A 16778-nucleotide genomic window follows, 5' to 3' on the forward strand; every position below is an offset into this window, starting at 1 on the left:
CAGTGTTGGACAAGTTACTCAGCAAGTGTAATAAGTTACTTTTTACTCCTTTACATAGTAATATTACTTAACTTATTACTTGGTATCAAAAGTAATTAGGTTCATTACTTGTTATATTACTATATTGATTTTGTATCTTTTTGCTTTTTGCCAGAGTTGAAGTGCTGATCTAGAAAGTTTCGATTTGTTGTGATAAGTTAAAGGGACAGTTCACACAAAAAATAATAATTCAGTCATTATCTACTCACCCTCATGCCAATTGAGGGTCTGGTTTATTTTGTTAGTCTGCAAAACACTGCAGGAGTTTCACAGGATAACAGTGTTACAGAATCTCCAAAACAATGGAAGTGTTATGTGCCCAGTTTTTAGGAATAGAGAGGTCAAGATGGACTGAATCTAAGTATTGATATTGAAAGACAATGATTGACTTTGGTGTTATCTGAAATAGAAATTTTAATCACAGTCTAGTACAAAAGGAAAAATGATAGTTGTTAATAGTTTGTTGCTACAGAAATGGTATCCAGATCCAGATAAAGTATAAGCAGTGCTTCAAAAAAGAAAACATTTACAGCACCTGATCTCATCATAATCAAAAATATCCTGAAAGACGCTCGAGTCCTTGTTGTTCATCAGACAGTAAAAGGTGGTATGGATGTCCAGGAGAATGTTCTCAAGTGCAAAAGATCAGTAAAGATGAAAAATGAAAACTATCTCCAAGGGTAATTTACTAAAGCAAGGTTACCTTTTTTGGGAAAAACAAAACATGCAGGTTCAAGGAAAAAAAAAGGTCAAAGCAACTCATCATGATAAAAACTCAGCCGCTGAGTTTTGGAACAGTTTAAACTTTCCAGATGTTGTTTCAGCTGTGAGTAAAAGCTTCTCAAGACTTTGTGATTTTTCCTTGAAGATGCATTTGTTTTCAAAGATTTTTCCTGGCTCACGTTTAGTGCAAAGTGTCAGTTTTCTTCAACAAATCTGTTGATGTCCTTTGACGGCTCCTCCTCCTCCTCCTCATCGGCTCTTCCTCAGACAGAGTGCTTTACAATCCTGCTCCGTCTTGAAGCGATTTTCGTTGCCGCCACAGCCACCAAACCAGAATGGAGCACACATTTGCCGATCGCTGTCAAAAGACCACATGATGGTGTAGTTTCGGCACTCACCGACGTCCACACTGAGGAAACACGCATCTGGATGGAGATGAGAGAGAGATTCATACATTAAACTAAGGATGTCCCTCATCTGTTTAGTTCAAAGCTTTAAAAACGTATTTATGGTGATGAAGACACAAAACTGGTTGTTGTTGCTGGAAATTATTTTCAGATATGTTCTAGTCTGTCATAACATCTGATAATGTGTCCTAAAATAATGTTTTTGTCTCGTATGGCATGTAAGTGGCTGCTATGACAATTTAATTTCTCTTTGGGGAATAATAAATCCATCCATCCATCCATCCATCCATCCATCCATCCATCCATCCATCCATCCATCCATCCATCCATCCATCCATCCATCCATCCAGAGTGTCTTCTTTTTCTACCTGTTTTGTATATTGTTTGATAACCAGTTGGTATTTTTGTGTTATTTTGTGCACATGGGGAATGTGACTAGTTGCAGACTAACAACCAGTCTCTATTTAAGAACGCTTCTCCTTGACACTAGTCTAGTACTAAAACATTGGAAATTAGACCATATCCTCTCCTACGCTCTTGTCTGATCTAGTGGATGTGCAGAGTGTTCTTCTGCTCTCACACACAGCGGACAGTCCTGGTAAATTTATTGAATAGCTACGTTTTGGTCCCATGACATCTGTCAGACACGTCACATTCGTTGGTGTTGGTATCAGCTGCTACGTGACCTTTAGCAGCACATGTATGTGCAGTATTTCAGGCATTGATACACATGCAGTGGATACATTCAGTGTTTGTCTGAATCTCCATGAGATTTACTGACAAGAGCGAAAAATACAGAATTTCACCAGTTATCCCAAATTTAACATCAGGATAACCATGAGAGGTCGCAATAGACTGAGTTTATATTTACTTGATCAGGACAGTTAAATGTGTTCTTTATTGTAATCTGGAACAGATTTTCCATTTCTCCCCTGACATACCTCCACCTGTCTGGCCTAAAACAAACCATAAAAAGTATTGACAGTGTGTGTTTATGTGTATAAAGTGGTGTGTGTGGGCTACCGTAGAGCTTAGCTCCCGAGACTGAACTCTGGTCGTCTCCTGTGGTCAAAGGGTCGCTGTCGTACAGATGACTAGCCTCAATCTTTCCTGCCATCTGCTCCAGAAACGTCTCCAGGGTCTCCATCAGCTGCACCTGTTTCCCCAGTTCTTCTGGCTCCACTGTCTGCACCAGCTTCACCGTCTCCACCGGCTTCACCGGCTTCACCGTCTCCACCGGCTTCACCGTCCCCACCGTCTCCACCGGCTTCACCGTCCCCACCGGCTTCACCAGCTTCACCGACTCCACCGGCTCCACCAGTTCCACCAGTTCCACCGGCTCCACCGGCTCCACAAGTTCCAGCGGCTCCACCAGTTCCACCGGCTCCAGCGGCTCCACCAGTTCCAGCGGCTCCACCAGCTTCACCGGCTTCACCAGTTCCACCGGCTCCAGCGGCTCCACAAGTTCCAGCGGCTCCACCGGCTCCACAAGTTCCAGCGGCTCCACCAGTTCCAGCGGCTCCACCAGCTTCACCGGCTTCACCAGTTCCAGCGGCTTCACCAGCTTCACCGGCTCCACCAGTTCCACCGGCTCCAGCGGCTCCACAAGTTCCAGCGGCTCCACCAGTTCCAGCGGCTCCACCAGCTTCACCGGCTCCACCAGTTCCAGCGGCTCCACCAGCTTCACCGGCTTCACCAGTTCCAGCGGCTTCACTGGCTTCACCGGCTCCACCACTTCCAGCAGCTCCATCGTCTCCAGCGGCTCCACCGTCTCCATCGGCTCCTCCGCAAAATAATCCAGGTCTGCCGACCCCTGACTGGACACAGAGCAGCCAAAAGTCAGATTCATGGTCACATTTGCCTGAATAACACAGAATATATAAAAGGATTTTGCTTGTAAATATGGAAACACTGAATTATCACCACCTCTGCAGCTCTACAGAGCCTTTCAGTCTCTTTTAGCTCCAGTTTTTGGTTTTGTGGCATATTTCCTGTCTGGTTCAGTCTCAGTGTTTCCAGCAAACAGACACATCTAGAGTCTACAGCAGCTACAGAGTCATATATTTCCCTCAGGAGCTGTCAGAGACCAAAGAAGAGCTAAAGGAGAGTCAACACTGGACTTCCATTCATCATCAGCTGACACAACCACGACTCCAATGAGATGATCATGTTGCTGTGTAACTGCTGGATTTGTAGGAAGAGGCAGCAATCTAATCATCTATCAAGCTAATCAGTTCAACCTTGAGTCCAAATGTAAATCTGTGACAAGAATGCGATGACCCAGAAACAAAAGGCCTGTGGTGCCTCTATCATGTCGCCAGCATGGCAAAAAAAAAGAAAAAAAGACAGGCGACGGAAATAATAAATAAATTAATAATTTCCCAGGCATATCATAGAGTTTTTAATGTGTCTTGCAGGTCATTCTCCAAATGATTCTTCTGAAGAGTACAGCCATCGTTTTAGCAAATGTCTTAAAAAGAGTGTGTCGTTTTGGCCGTTAATGTTCAGTAATAAGTGTCACTGGTTTAACTGTTGTAAAAAAGCAATATTACACTCAAGGTCATGCTATTAGACTGAATATTATCACAGCTGTAATCATCTTCAGCATGAGGCCTCAGGCCAAGTCACAGCCGTGCTGATATTCAGTACCACATCACTCCTTGACATTGTGTCAATGAAGTGACAAAATACTAACAAAACAGAAATAATGTGCATCATCACACTGAAACAGATTTACACCAACAGTGTTTAAGAATTTTTTTTTTTACAGGGCATACTTTTCCAGAGCTATTTCATCTGTTTCTATTGTTCCCCTTCATAACTGTCATGTTTACAAACATAGATAATAAATTAGGCCATTTGAACATAAATGCCTGAAGCCACAGTCTCCTCAGTACAAAGATCTGCTCACAGTCACAAAATTCTTGAAGTAAGGAATAATTACATGAGGTGTGGTCTCTTTTCAAACAAATACCGTGTAGCCGGCAGACATCTTCATTGTTCCCTTCATCTTGTTATTAAAGACTGCGTTACTCCGAGTTTGTGTGTCATGAGAACAGCATTACAAAACAATAATAATAACAGCAGAGACTGTGAGCTGACTTTGGATCCAACAAGCTTATTACTTGTCTGGTCTTTTTCTAATTACACAGTCATGCAGTTGCCTTTACAGACCTGCTATTTCTGCTCAGCTCTGTTGGCCCAAACAGATGTGTAAATGTTATGTTTGTGATGAGAGATGCTTTGTTAACATGTTTAACTTGTTCCATCTGAAGCTGTGTGTATCTTTAGAAACTGGTGACTTACCCGCCATCTTGTTCTGTCAGCTGGCCGCAGATCTGTTTGATTGAAGGAGGAGGATATGTGTTTATTTCCCCTGAAATAAAGAGGACAGATTTGTTCATGGTTAGAAACAAGAGGAAGAACTGATTTAAAGTTGTCCATGAATTTGAACTGGATGGAGATGTAAACATTTGATCTTAATCTAATCTGATGTTGAGTCTGTTCTTACTGTTGAGGGCGGAGAAGAAGACTCTGATGAAGCGTTTGGCGTATCCCTGCTCGTTGACCTTCAGTCTGCTGACGTGGATCAGGTGCTGATGTACAGGCAGACTGGCCAACTCCTCCACCTGCGTCCGGTTGTAGCGCGCGCCAACCGTCACCACAAACAGCGCTACCCCCTCACACTTGGCCTTCTGGGAGATGTAGTGCAGTTTGGCTCGGTCCCTGTAAGCTGTCTCGGTGCCCACCACCGTCAGCAGCATCCTCTTCTTCCGTGGCTGGCTGGCCTTCAGGAGCACCTCCCTCAGGGTGAACTCCAGCGTCTGTCCCAGTGCCGAGGAGCCGCCCTGGTGCTTCATGGTCTGGATCAGGTGCCTCCTCATCAGGTCATGGTTCTGGTAGGTCTGCAGGTCAAACTCTGGCTTGGTAACCCGGCCGCCGCTCTGCTGGACTACAGCTACCCGGGCCTGGTTGCCGGCCCTGCGGGGCTGCGAGCTCACGGCGAGCTGTTCCACCACAGAGCCCAACAGCTGCTGGGCACCAGAGTACTCATCAGCCTGCATCTCCCTGGAGCTGTCCACCACCATGGCCAGGTCCACGTTCACGTCCTGAGGCTGCTCCACTTCCTGGATGAAGTTGCACTCCTCTGCAGGGCTACAGGGGTCTGAAGAAACAACAGAGTTGTCATTTAGAAGCAGCCAACTAGTTTGGTTAGAAAATGGTGTCTTTTACAATATTTGAATGATAGTATGGATTCTAGATGGTGAGAAGTCAATAAACTCTTCACAATAAAAGTTCCCTGTTGTTTTGTTATTTAAATGCTTTTATTATGAAGAAGCAGAATCAGGAAATGTTTTCATTCAAGGTTTCATCAACAGTAACTTAACCTGACTCCTACACAGCTGACAGTGAATATGAAACAGCAAAATAAAGCAGATACCTGAAAGTACAAACAGCAACACAGGAGAGAAATTAGATTTCATATCACAGAGATTCAGTTAGAAGTTACAAAAGTACTGAGAAGTGAACATAAAGATTTTAAAAATGTCTTTTTCTCTGCTCTCCTGCTCACACATGAGCTGAGTATCACAACACTCTCTTGTTTTGGGGGGAGGAAAGGGGGTCGTCACAGATTGGCCACAGTAGCCTAAACATCACCACATGCTGTTTGGAGGCGGACTGGGCTCGCTTTTGCCGCACTGCAGAGCAGGGCATTGCTCGGCACGATAAAAGTGGTGAGGGAAATGCAAATTGGCGTGGCACAGTTTGACTCAGCGCAACTGATACTGATAGTGGACAAGCTGATTGAGCTATTTGCCCATGCAGTTTTTCACAAAGTGGATAACCTCGCCAAAAAATTGAGAGGAAGTTCAAACTCTTGTTGCTATTTAAACTCCTCAAACCAGGACAGACACTATGGGAAACTTGTGGTTGGTTTTGCAAAATTGCTGCTCTGATTCTAATGTTATAAAGATGTGAGGGGAGAAGGTTTCAAATAGTGACGATGATCCAACTAGCACTTTGTTCAAATCATACTGAGTTCAGTTCAGTAACTCCAAGTTTGAGGCCATGCTGCTCTGACGGGATGGTAGATTGACCCCCCTCTCAAGTTTCAAACTAGTTTTTGCCCCAAGTGGGGATGTTTTAGAGTCTTTGAGTCTTGCTCATGAAGGCATAAGATGGAGTTGTGTAACATTAGGTGGGTTGGTTTGGTCTGGAAAATGCATGTTGTACTGGCCTGCCTTTTTAACACCAGAGCTATAATTCATTTGGTAGGGTGTATTAGCTCAGCTTTCTTTTCAATTTAATCTTACAGTTAAATCAATACAGCCAACAAAAGCCAGGCATGAAAAAAATGAAGCACATTTCTGATAATATTACCAGTGATTTATATTAAATATTAATCCATCCAAGAGGCTCAGTGCTTACCATAACAGATTGCACAGTGCTTGACCTTCCTCAGGTCACCAGCCAGGTCCCTCCCCAGAACTGTGTAGATAGCGTGTCTTGTGTCGTCAACCTAAGATAAAACACCGGTTTTAATGATTTATTCTTGCAAAAGAATTTCTTCAGTGGCTGAGAGTAGTGTTGATAAGATAACATGGAACCACAGAAAAAAATCAGCCAAAAAATACAACTGACATCTCATTCATCTCCAGCCTTAAAAGTACAGTATTTCTTGCACTTACTTACAGCTGCAAGTGTAGGTGATGCAAATCAGAGTAATCTTTGACCTTGCTCTGTGTCTGTGTATGTGTGTGTGCACGTGTGTGGAGGAGCTGCATCGACATAGAAGGGAGCAGAGATGCTGAGCTGCAGCCGTATGTTCAGAAATCACACCAAACCTTAAATGTCAGAGCTGATCAATAATCTGGTTTTAACAGTGTGCTGCATACTTGTCCAGATTTAAACAAAGGCTTGAGGAAAATAATTTGCCTCAGAATCGTCTCAGCCCTCCTGAACTTAAATATACTAATATATACTAACTACATAACAAATTGACACGATAAATAAAACCTAAGCCAACTAGAATAACTTAACACTCCATAACAGTTACAGCAGTAAAAGCATAGAGTGGTCTCTCTATCATAGATATAAATGGCAAATCATGCTCTCTATCTCCGGAGCCCTCTCTCTGCTTACATGTGTCTCCTGTGTGCAATTTCTCGCCAGATGCTTCTCATCTACAAATAGCTGTTTGTTGGACTTCCCGACCAGCGCTGGAATCATTTCAGATGAAATGAAATACAGACACACTTTAGACCGTTTAGCTCAGCGTTGTAACAGTGGGAAGAGTAAACAAGACGTCTTAGTTGACTAAAAGAGAGAAACTTGGATAGAGAATGTGTATGGTTGTGTGTTTTTTCAAGCATAAGAATATTTCCTTTCTCGAACTTTTGTGAGATTATTTAATTCATTTATTGGACATAACTCGTGAGCATCTCCCAGCTGAACCTCTGGGGGGGGGGGGCACAGACAAAAACACCTCTGAAAATACATCAGCAGTCACCAGTTGCTGGGCTGATGGTGGCCAGTATGAAAAACCTGCAAGTCAGATATTTTTGCCTTCTCTCACTCAGACTGACAACATTCACGGTGCCTTCTTTGATTTTGAGCAACTGGACCACAGAGAGCTGTTCAAGTGTAAACAGAAAAGCCAAAAAGTAACAATATCAGTGCTGTTCAGTGCTGTTCCACACCTCTCAGCCAAGTCACAGCAGGAGTGCATTACTTTATGACTTTTAATCTGATAAAGTGAGTTTCCAGTAATTTGTAATTTTGTTGGCCAACAAAAGCTAATGGGATTTTTCCTTTGGATTCTGGATTAGTGCAGAAAATCTAGACAAACTGCAGACTTTTGTGACGACCGACAAGATAGTCTCCACAAATGAACACCGTATTTATGATTTTTGAAGCATAAATGCCGTCTCCAGGAGGAAAAAGCTAATGTCAGCTAAATGAACTACACCACCATGCTGACATGCTAAATCATTTCAGAGTTTTAGAACTCATTCTGAAGGAACTGTCTTAAAATACGGATTATAGATCACAGGTCAGTTTGCAGTGACTGATCAATGTGGGTCGCCACTTTGAGGAACTGAAGCCTGTAAGGAACAAAAGTAGTTCTCCTTCTGTGCTGCGTTGATGAGCCAAACCTACCTCCAATGCTCGACTAATAGCCGGAACGTTACGCAGAGAGATGACCACTGGGACGATGTTCTGAGCCCTGTACTCCATCATGGCAGTAACAATGTCAGAAGTGTCTGGTGACGTCCCATAGGAAAAAAAGATGGCCACCTTCCTCATCATAATTCCTCCACGAACACGTTTGAAGACGTTGTTACCCACAAAGCGCATGGCGCCCCCCAGGCGGCGTGGGGTGGACGACTTCACCCATTTGATGTTCTTCACAGATTCGATCAGCAGATTCTTGCGGCGGTAGTCCTGGAAGTGGATCAGGTACTGGGTCTCTGAACTGTATGCCACTATGGCCACACGAGCTCCGACCGGACAGTCGGTCTCAACGATTGCGATGTCCTCCAGCAGGTTGACGAGGGCGGAGCGCTGCCTCTCAAAGGCTGCTAGGCTCACATCCTCGGACATGTCCAAACCAAACACCAGCTCGGTGGGGTAGGCCGGACACCTTTCTGAAAACCAATAGAGAGAGGAGCTCATCTTGAGAAAAGTGGAGACTGAAGTAATGCTACGACAAAAAAATACAGCCCCAAAACCTCAACACTGGAAAGATATGTTCACATCAATGTTAATTTTGACAGCAAATTTTGATTTAGTTTTAGTCATGTTTTACTTATCTGAATTGTTTTCATTTTGCCCCTCTAGACCACAAATATCACGTCAGAATCACACTCGTGACGACAGCGTTCATGCCACACTGAAGCATTTGTCTACATTGGCTCCGTATTATCTGCTTGGTTCAAAGCACCAGCAGCAAATAAGCAGCCAAACTTTCTGTGAAATATATAGTTTTCTTACGATATGTGTGAATAGTCCTGATCTATTGGCACAACGCATGAGAGAAGTGTGTGTGTGTGTGTGTGTGTGTGTGTGTGTGTGTGTGTGTGTGGATAAGAAAAAGAGAAGGGGGAAAAAAGTGTGTCAGTGGCTGCAGAACAGACAGGTGTTGGTGATCAGAGTAGAGGGATTGAAATTTAACAGTTGTATAGTGGCAGTAAATGTACAGTTTGTCCACAAAAACACAGCAGGAAAAGTTAGAGAAGTTCAAGTGCTTTGTGTCTGTCTACACGGTTCCTTATTGTCTGCAGATTTAAAAGTGTCCAGCAGGAAATAAACGTTCAAACTTTCTGTGAAAACTGCAGTTTTCTCTTGATATGTGTGAATATTCCTAATCTATTTTTCATCAACACAATGCATAAGCACTGCAGTGTGTGTGTGTGTGTGTGTGTGTGTGTGTGTGGATGAGGATGTGGATGTTTCCGATCAGAGCAGAGACATTAAAGATGAGCAGTAAAGCTGTCTAGTGGCAGTAAATGTACAGTTTGCCCATGAAAATGCTGCAGAAAAAGTCCAAGAAGTTCCTGTGTCTGGTTTCCCAGCTGCTGGGTGAAGTGAAGGGAGAGTCTGTGGGATTAAACCAGAGCAGAGTGAGCTGCTCTCTGGCTCTGCAGTGCACTCTGCTCTGTATAGGTTACAAAATGTGGATAAAACATGTTTCCAGTGCCTTTTTACTGGGCATCAGCCTCTCATCTGTGTGTGTATTTAGATATGTATTGAAAATTGGTCACCATTCACTTACATTGTTTGGGAGATTCTGCAATGCTGTTTTCCTGTGAATCTCCAGCTGTGTTAACTGGACTAAAAGACTAAACCCAACCTCCAATCAGCATGAGGGTGAGTAGTTAATGACTGATAATGATCTTGTATCAGTGTATTAAAATAACAAGCTATTTCTAATCTAGGATTATAAAGGTTCTTCTTTGGTTCTTCGTTTTTGCACTTTTATTTTCCAATTGTGAAAAACGATAAAGTTGTAAAAATAAATAAATGAATAAGTTTTATTATTTTACACAGTTTACAAATGCTCCAGTTACACTTAAACCACTTCATGTATCTTGGTTAGATCAGATGGCAATCTGAATGAGCATAATCAAATCCAGTAAACTTTGTAGTGTTTATTTAATCCAAGATGAGTTCAACCAGTGAATATGTGAATGGAGGAGGGAGCAATGTGAGTGAGAGCCTCATTCAGTGTTAAACTGGTTACCATCAATATTTGTTTGATGATCACACATCTCAAGAGTAACTCTTGCAGCTGAAGTTTTGTAATGTACTTACCATGTTTTTCTGGGAGACAAAATGGAAAAAATGCCACATACCCTTGCAACATGCTGTGTGGAGAGGAATAATAATAATAGTTAGAATTCACATTGAGTTATCACAGCAACAACACAGGTGAGAACATTTTGCACTCAGTAATTTCAGACATTTCAGAAAGATTAAAAAAAAAAAAATGGAAAAAAAACCAAGAAGCATAAACAAAAACACAAAGACACTCTTGTGCATTAAAATGAGGTTCAGCAATTCGTGTTTTGAGTCTGAAAAACAACTGGTTCACATACATAACGTATCCAAACACAACACTTACCGCAGTTTTCTCTGATGTAGCCGATCAGCTGGCACTCCTGAGATAAAAGAAAAGATGTTGTGTATAATACATATTGAATATTTCCCTTAATGTTGGAAGGTGACATGAGTTTAAAGGGCGAGATGCAGAGTTTTGGAGCCATAGAGATGTCTGCCTTCTCTCCAATGGGACTAGATGGCACTCAGCTTAAATAAATAAATAAATCATTTGGAATCTTTCCAAAAATCATGACCCAGTTACTCAAGATAATCCACAGACCTTGTTGTGAGCAGTTTTCATGTACTACTGTCTTTTCTGCAGTAGAATCTACCAAAACTATTTTCTTTCCACTGGAAACATTAAACTGCTCATGACTGTAAACTGGTGATTATTTTTGGGAAGACAAATTAGTTTTGAATTGTTCAAATGTATTTCTAGGTCCATTATATTGGAGAGGGGGCAGACATCTCCACGGACGATATATCCAGAACTCTGCAACTCAAACCAAAACAATCTAGATTGATGAAGAGCACTACAGAGCAGAGGAAAAATATGCATTTTTTTTATTTTAGGGTGAACTGTCCCTTTAGCATGCAGATCTAAGTGGACTTACAGCAGTGGTGGAATTACTCAGATTACTTCAGTACAAGCACTAATACTACACTGTGAAAATACTCCATTACATGAAAAAGTCATTAAAATCCTTCCTGAAGTAAAAGTATGTAAATGTTATCAGCAAAATGTACTTAAAGTAAATATACTCATGTTTCAGTAAAATGTATTTTAGTTAAAACCTGCTGCCACCCTTTGGCTGCACTTCTACAATTTCAGTCATGTCCTTAACACTCCCTTGCCTCTCATTTTGTATAACTTTTTTAAATCAAACTATCACAAATAACAGTGTAATTCTTTCTGTGTATGCCATTAATGTTCTGTGACCTTAAGAGGTTATTGACTTCAACAGGCTGTGGTGCAACATATTCTTGAGAAAACCACAACAATTAAGTATCTGGCTTCCGAGGTCTCGCATGTCTGAGACCAACTCAGGAAACATCTGGGTTCAATCAAGAACACACACACACACACACACACACACACACACACACACACACACACACACACACACACACACACACACACAGATGAAACTTTATAAAAGGAGATTGTGCATCTTTATTCTAACTTTCAATTTGTCAAATAAAGTGCTCCACTTATGCACTAAATTCCTGTCTCTGTCTCATGTCTGCATCGGCTCTCATTTGCCATCACAGTAACTTCAGAGAGCTGTTTAAATGATCTGCCTGTGCGTACCTGAGTGCACGGGCATAAATGAAACTGATAAAACCATATAGGGCTGCACTTTCTGCCTCATATGTCAGGAAGTGAGATTGTGCGAGAATCTCCAACTTGTTTCTACAGTAAAATGTTCCCTGTCAGTGTTTTTCTATCATAGTTGATGTCTTTGTATTAATATTGCAAAGAATGTTGCATTTTACTGCTGTGGATGTTTAAAGTTGAGCTCACTTTGACTACTTTATATACTGTTGGTTAGCTTGTTCTACAGCAATGCATCGTGGTCTGTATGATCATCATATGTTTGTAGTGGGGCTACATGTATCTCTTAAGGGCATTTTCTACCGGGACTTTTGGCCATGCAGAGTCAAACTGTACCTCACTGATTTGCATTTCCATTACTACTTTTATTGCACCGGGCTGAGCCGAGCCACAGACTTACCTGGAGTGGGGGCTGCGGTGACGTCTCGCATGTCTTGTGATACTCAGCTCATGTGTGCGCAGGAGAGCAGAGAGGAGGACGTTTCTAAAAGTTCCTTTATGTTCCACTCAGCCTTTACAATTGGAAATTTTGTTTCTCTCCTGTGGTGCTGTTTGTACTTTCAGGTATTTGCTTTATTTTAACATCTTATATTTGCTTTCAGCTGTGTAGGGGCTGAGTTAAGTTACTGGTGGACAACCCTGCAATGAAAACATTTTCTGATTGTGGTGTTTAATAATAAAATCGTTTTAACACTGGGGGACTTTTATTGTGAAGCACATTTATCCCGGAGACGCATAAGAACATTTTACCCACCACTTTACAGCAGCCTGACTCACGCTTCATCAAGCTCATTGTCACTTTACAAGACCTTCAAGCAGGTAGCCCTGTCGTACTGGAAACACAAACCACTGCCCTGCTGATGGGCCGGGTCAAACCGAGTCAGACCAGGCCAGCTCACGCGTTTGAGACAAGTTTCATTTTTCCTGCAATTCTGTCTGAATGTGGCCTTGTGCCCCTTTTCCATCCATTTTGAATGGGGGGGTAGAGTGTTTAGGCTACAGCAGTGGGGGCTGCAGGGGAAGCCGAACAAAAAATGCAGCAAAGTGCAGTGGTAAAGTCGGTGGCCAATCACATGAGCCATATTGATCAGAATGCTCCACAGTCAGCCTGAAATATCTGTGAAACTATACGATAGTCAAGAAGAAGTATACAGTTGCATAAAATGATAATACTCAAGTAAAATACATATGTATCTCAAACATACTGAAGTACAGTATTTGAGTAAATGTACTCAGCTGCATTTACATGTACACCACTGACTTACACTCATGCCTTTGCCAGGAGGACCTCTGGGACCCTGGATGAAAGGAAAGAAGGAAAATCAGTAAACTTGACTCTTACTTGCAGAGGAATTTCAGGTCAGGAATCTTCTGGCAGCCATAAACGTAACTGATATTTTAGACACGTAAAAAAAAATCAATATCAGGTTAAGTGCATGCTATATTTAGAATATTTCCCCTGCTTTGTCTTGCTGTCAGCCCTTTTTGATGGGAAGCCACTGTTTTGTAAGCCAAATATCACTCTCTCCAAACCAACCAAACTCCATGGGTGAGATCAGTAATTTGATCTTGCAGAACACAGGAGTTGCTGGTCTACCACTGAACTGATATTGCTGTTTTTTTGTGTCTAAAATACATTTTGCACATCTCTGCATCTGCAAACAATACATTGACTATCAACATGTACCTCATCAAATAATCCAAACTATCCCTTTAAATGTTCAATGCCCACTCACCCTGTGTCCGTCAAATCCTGGGTCTCCAGGCGTGCCGGGGTCTCCTGGTTTGCCTGAGTTCCCCTGGGTTGATAAGACCAGAGATTAAAGTCTTGTGGAGCAAAAACACAAAGAATAAACATGAAAAAGAAAAACATAATCTGTCACTCACCGCTCGACCATCGTTCCCTCTTTTTCCTGGATCTCCTTTGCCTCCCTTTGAGCCGGCTTGTCCCTGAACACAACAAAACATACAAAAACAGAAACTCATCTCTCATGCCTGGACAGTTTGGACTCAAAATTACAAGGAAAGAAGTATAAATCTTGAAAACTCAATTCTTAGAAAATATATGGACTCACCGGTGCACCAGGGTAACCAGGAAAACCAGGATCTCCCTGCAGAGACGGTAAGAAGGAATAATCTGACTCATCAGTTATCAAGAGGATTCTCTAAAATATCAGATGGTAAGTGTGTTTCCATCCACCTGTTTTAGTTCTGTCAATAATTTACACAAAGGTTTTTGTTGTGTCAGTACATTTTTCCTATTTATAGACCTTTAACCAGATATTGTTTAACATGTGTATTTTCCATGTCAGGTTACGTCTTGGCTAATTGATAACCAGTGATGGAGGAACTATTCACATCCTCTACTTAGGTAAAAGTACTAAGATCACACTGTAAAAGCACTGCATCTTATCAGACTGCAACTAATGATAATTTAAATTATGGATTAATCTGCTTATTATTTTCTCTATTAATTGACAATTGGTTGCTGTCACAAATTTCCAGAGCCCAAAGTGACGCCTGCACAAGGTTTGTTTTTGTCCAGTCAACAGTCCAAACCATTATTACAAATACATGACAATTATTACAAACATTCAAAGGGAAATATTATAAAAGGAAAACTTTACGAGTCATTTTAAGTCTTTATGGTCAGCTCTACCTTGACACCTGTAGGTCCTATAGGTCCATAACCGTCTCTTCCATCCTGACCCTGAAACAGAGCACAGACAGACAGTCTGAGTCACTGACTGAACTACAGATAAACAGTTTACATTAAACACTATTAACTATTATTAACAACATGTTCAGGTCCTTACTGGCACTCCTCTGGGTCCCTGTGTTCCTGGAGCACCCTTAACACCCGGATCTCCTGGTTGGCCCTTAAACAACAACAAACAATTTACACTCATGGCTGCAGCCAGGATTGTAGACATACTGAAGTCCAAATCACCAAATCTGAGACATTTTTTAATCATCAACCAACCAAATTCTGTAGAATAAATTAAAAAAACATCCCATTCTACTCATTCATCTAGCAGATCTGTCACTGTGAAGTTATCCATTGTGGGATCAATAAAGTTTATCTTACCTTAATAATTTCTGTAAATTTTATCTTCTTAAATCATAGTCTACATGTTCTTTAAACAACCTTTATTTTCATTTGTAAACCACACGAGCGAGATGTATCTGGGGACAGACACACTGGTCCAGACTGAACAACCTGTAATTTTCACAAAAAACTTCCTGAAAATTTCCCATGTCACCTGCACCAAAACCCTGTTTAGTTTCCACTGGAGACAGTTACTCTTAATGTGGGTGGGGTTGTTACCAAGGCTTTTATAGCAGTTTTAAAACAAGAGAAGACACTTTTCTTGGTATTGGGAAACTTCAGTGTTTATTAACCGACACACTGAAACCTGCACTGTACTTTTACTGCCAGAGTGACAGCTCACCGCTCACCTTTTCCTCTGCTCTGATTCACCGTCACTCTTCTAGCACTCTACTCACTCTTTCTCACTCACGCTTTGTGTTGTTCCTTGTTGGTATGTGGTAGTTTATTATAACAAGGAGACAAGGTTTATTTGAGAAGAGGCTGCAGCCAGAGAGACAAAAGACTGCTGAACAATCACAGGAGAGTCCATCAGAGCTCTTGTCGCTCCGACTGTCTTGGACCAATCAGTGGTCTGAACTGTTCTAACTCCACTTTTTATTACTGAACAAACAGACAGAATGGAGTGGCTCTATTGTTGCATCCACAATGTTTGCCAATAGAATTGTGAAAATCAACATTCTACTGAACTGAACAGCTTAGTGGAAACTCAACTTTAATCACCCAGATTAAACCCTGAGATAGTCATGAGCTTTCATAGCCAGAATCATTTTATATTCTTCTTTGATTTGTTGAATCACAGAGGGTGGCACAGGAAATGATGTCACACACCTTCTGTCCATTAGCACCACGGTGTCCAGGTGATCCTTTGCTTCCAGCTGGTCCTGCTGTACCCTGCAGGAAAACAGAACATGAAGACCTGAAACCAGTAAACAGTTACTGCATTCATTCTGCTCACATCAAACACTGATCCTGAACCTCAGTATCACAACACATTCAGAACAGCTAGAAACACTTTTAAACAATATACAAACTACTTTAAAGTATACTGAGGCCCTTAAACTGAATACAAACACATTCTGATCATGTAAAACATTTGTGCATTTGAATTAATGTTATTTGGTGAAACTTCAACTTATCAGAACACGATAAAATAAAATTAGGTTTAGAAGTTGATAACTGAACTTCTGTATTTTCATGAGTAAAACTCGCTCTGATGTTGGCTCTGTGAAGTCAGGGCAGTGGACTACGCCTTAACTCAAGTGCTGTAATTACAATCAGATCTAGTCTGAGGTCTTACTGCCAAAAAAAGAAAAAAAAAGGTTGAAATTTTAAACAGAAAATCTTGGCCTAAAATGAACTATTGTTACAATCACATTCTTGTTCATAAAACACGTTTTCTTCCCAGCAGACCACCTAATAAACTGTGGTGAGTTGCAATATGTTGTTACTGCTAATAGAGCATTTTCTAATCATGTTCTCTGATCACACAGACTCTAAAGATGTTTGTTCTGGACTGGGTCCAGATTATTTTCCATCTAATAAGGTCTGTGAGACTCCT

General features: G+C 41.5%; 1 protein-coding gene across 1 annotated transcript in view; it reads right to left on the minus strand.

Moving 5' to 3' along the window:
* Nucleotides 1-236: 236 nt before the first annotated feature.
* The window catches only part of LOC146322062 (collagen alpha-6(VI) chain-like), a 45316-nt gene continuing 28774 nt past the window's right edge, over nt 237-16778 (minus strand). Inside the window, 17 exon segments of the mRNA XM_084725877.1 lie at nt 237-1187; nt 2193-2833; nt 2924-2986; nt 4476-4545; nt 4681-5334; nt 6600-6690; nt 8331-8814; nt 9823-9828; nt 10522-10537; nt 10795-10831; nt 13374-13406; nt 13845-13907; nt 13996-14058; nt 14184-14219; nt 14768-14818; nt 14925-14987; nt 16049-16111. Of these exon segments, the coding sequence (XP_084582003.1) occupies nt 967-1187; nt 2193-2833; nt 2924-2986; nt 4476-4545; nt 4681-5334; nt 6600-6690; nt 8331-8814; nt 9823-9828; nt 10522-10537; nt 10795-10831; nt 13374-13406; nt 13845-13907; nt 13996-14058; nt 14184-14219; nt 14768-14818; nt 14925-14987; nt 16049-16111 (2655 nt within the window). The 3' untranslated portion in view covers nt 237-966.

The sequence above is a fragment of the Lutjanus erythropterus genome, chromosome 9, assembly GCF_056507025.1.
Source record: "Lutjanus erythropterus isolate fLutEry1 chromosome 9, fLutEry1.hap2, whole genome shotgun sequence".
In the NCBI taxonomy this organism is placed as follows: Eukaryota; Metazoa; Chordata; class Actinopteri; order Lutjaniformes; family Lutjanidae; genus Lutjanus; species Lutjanus erythropterus.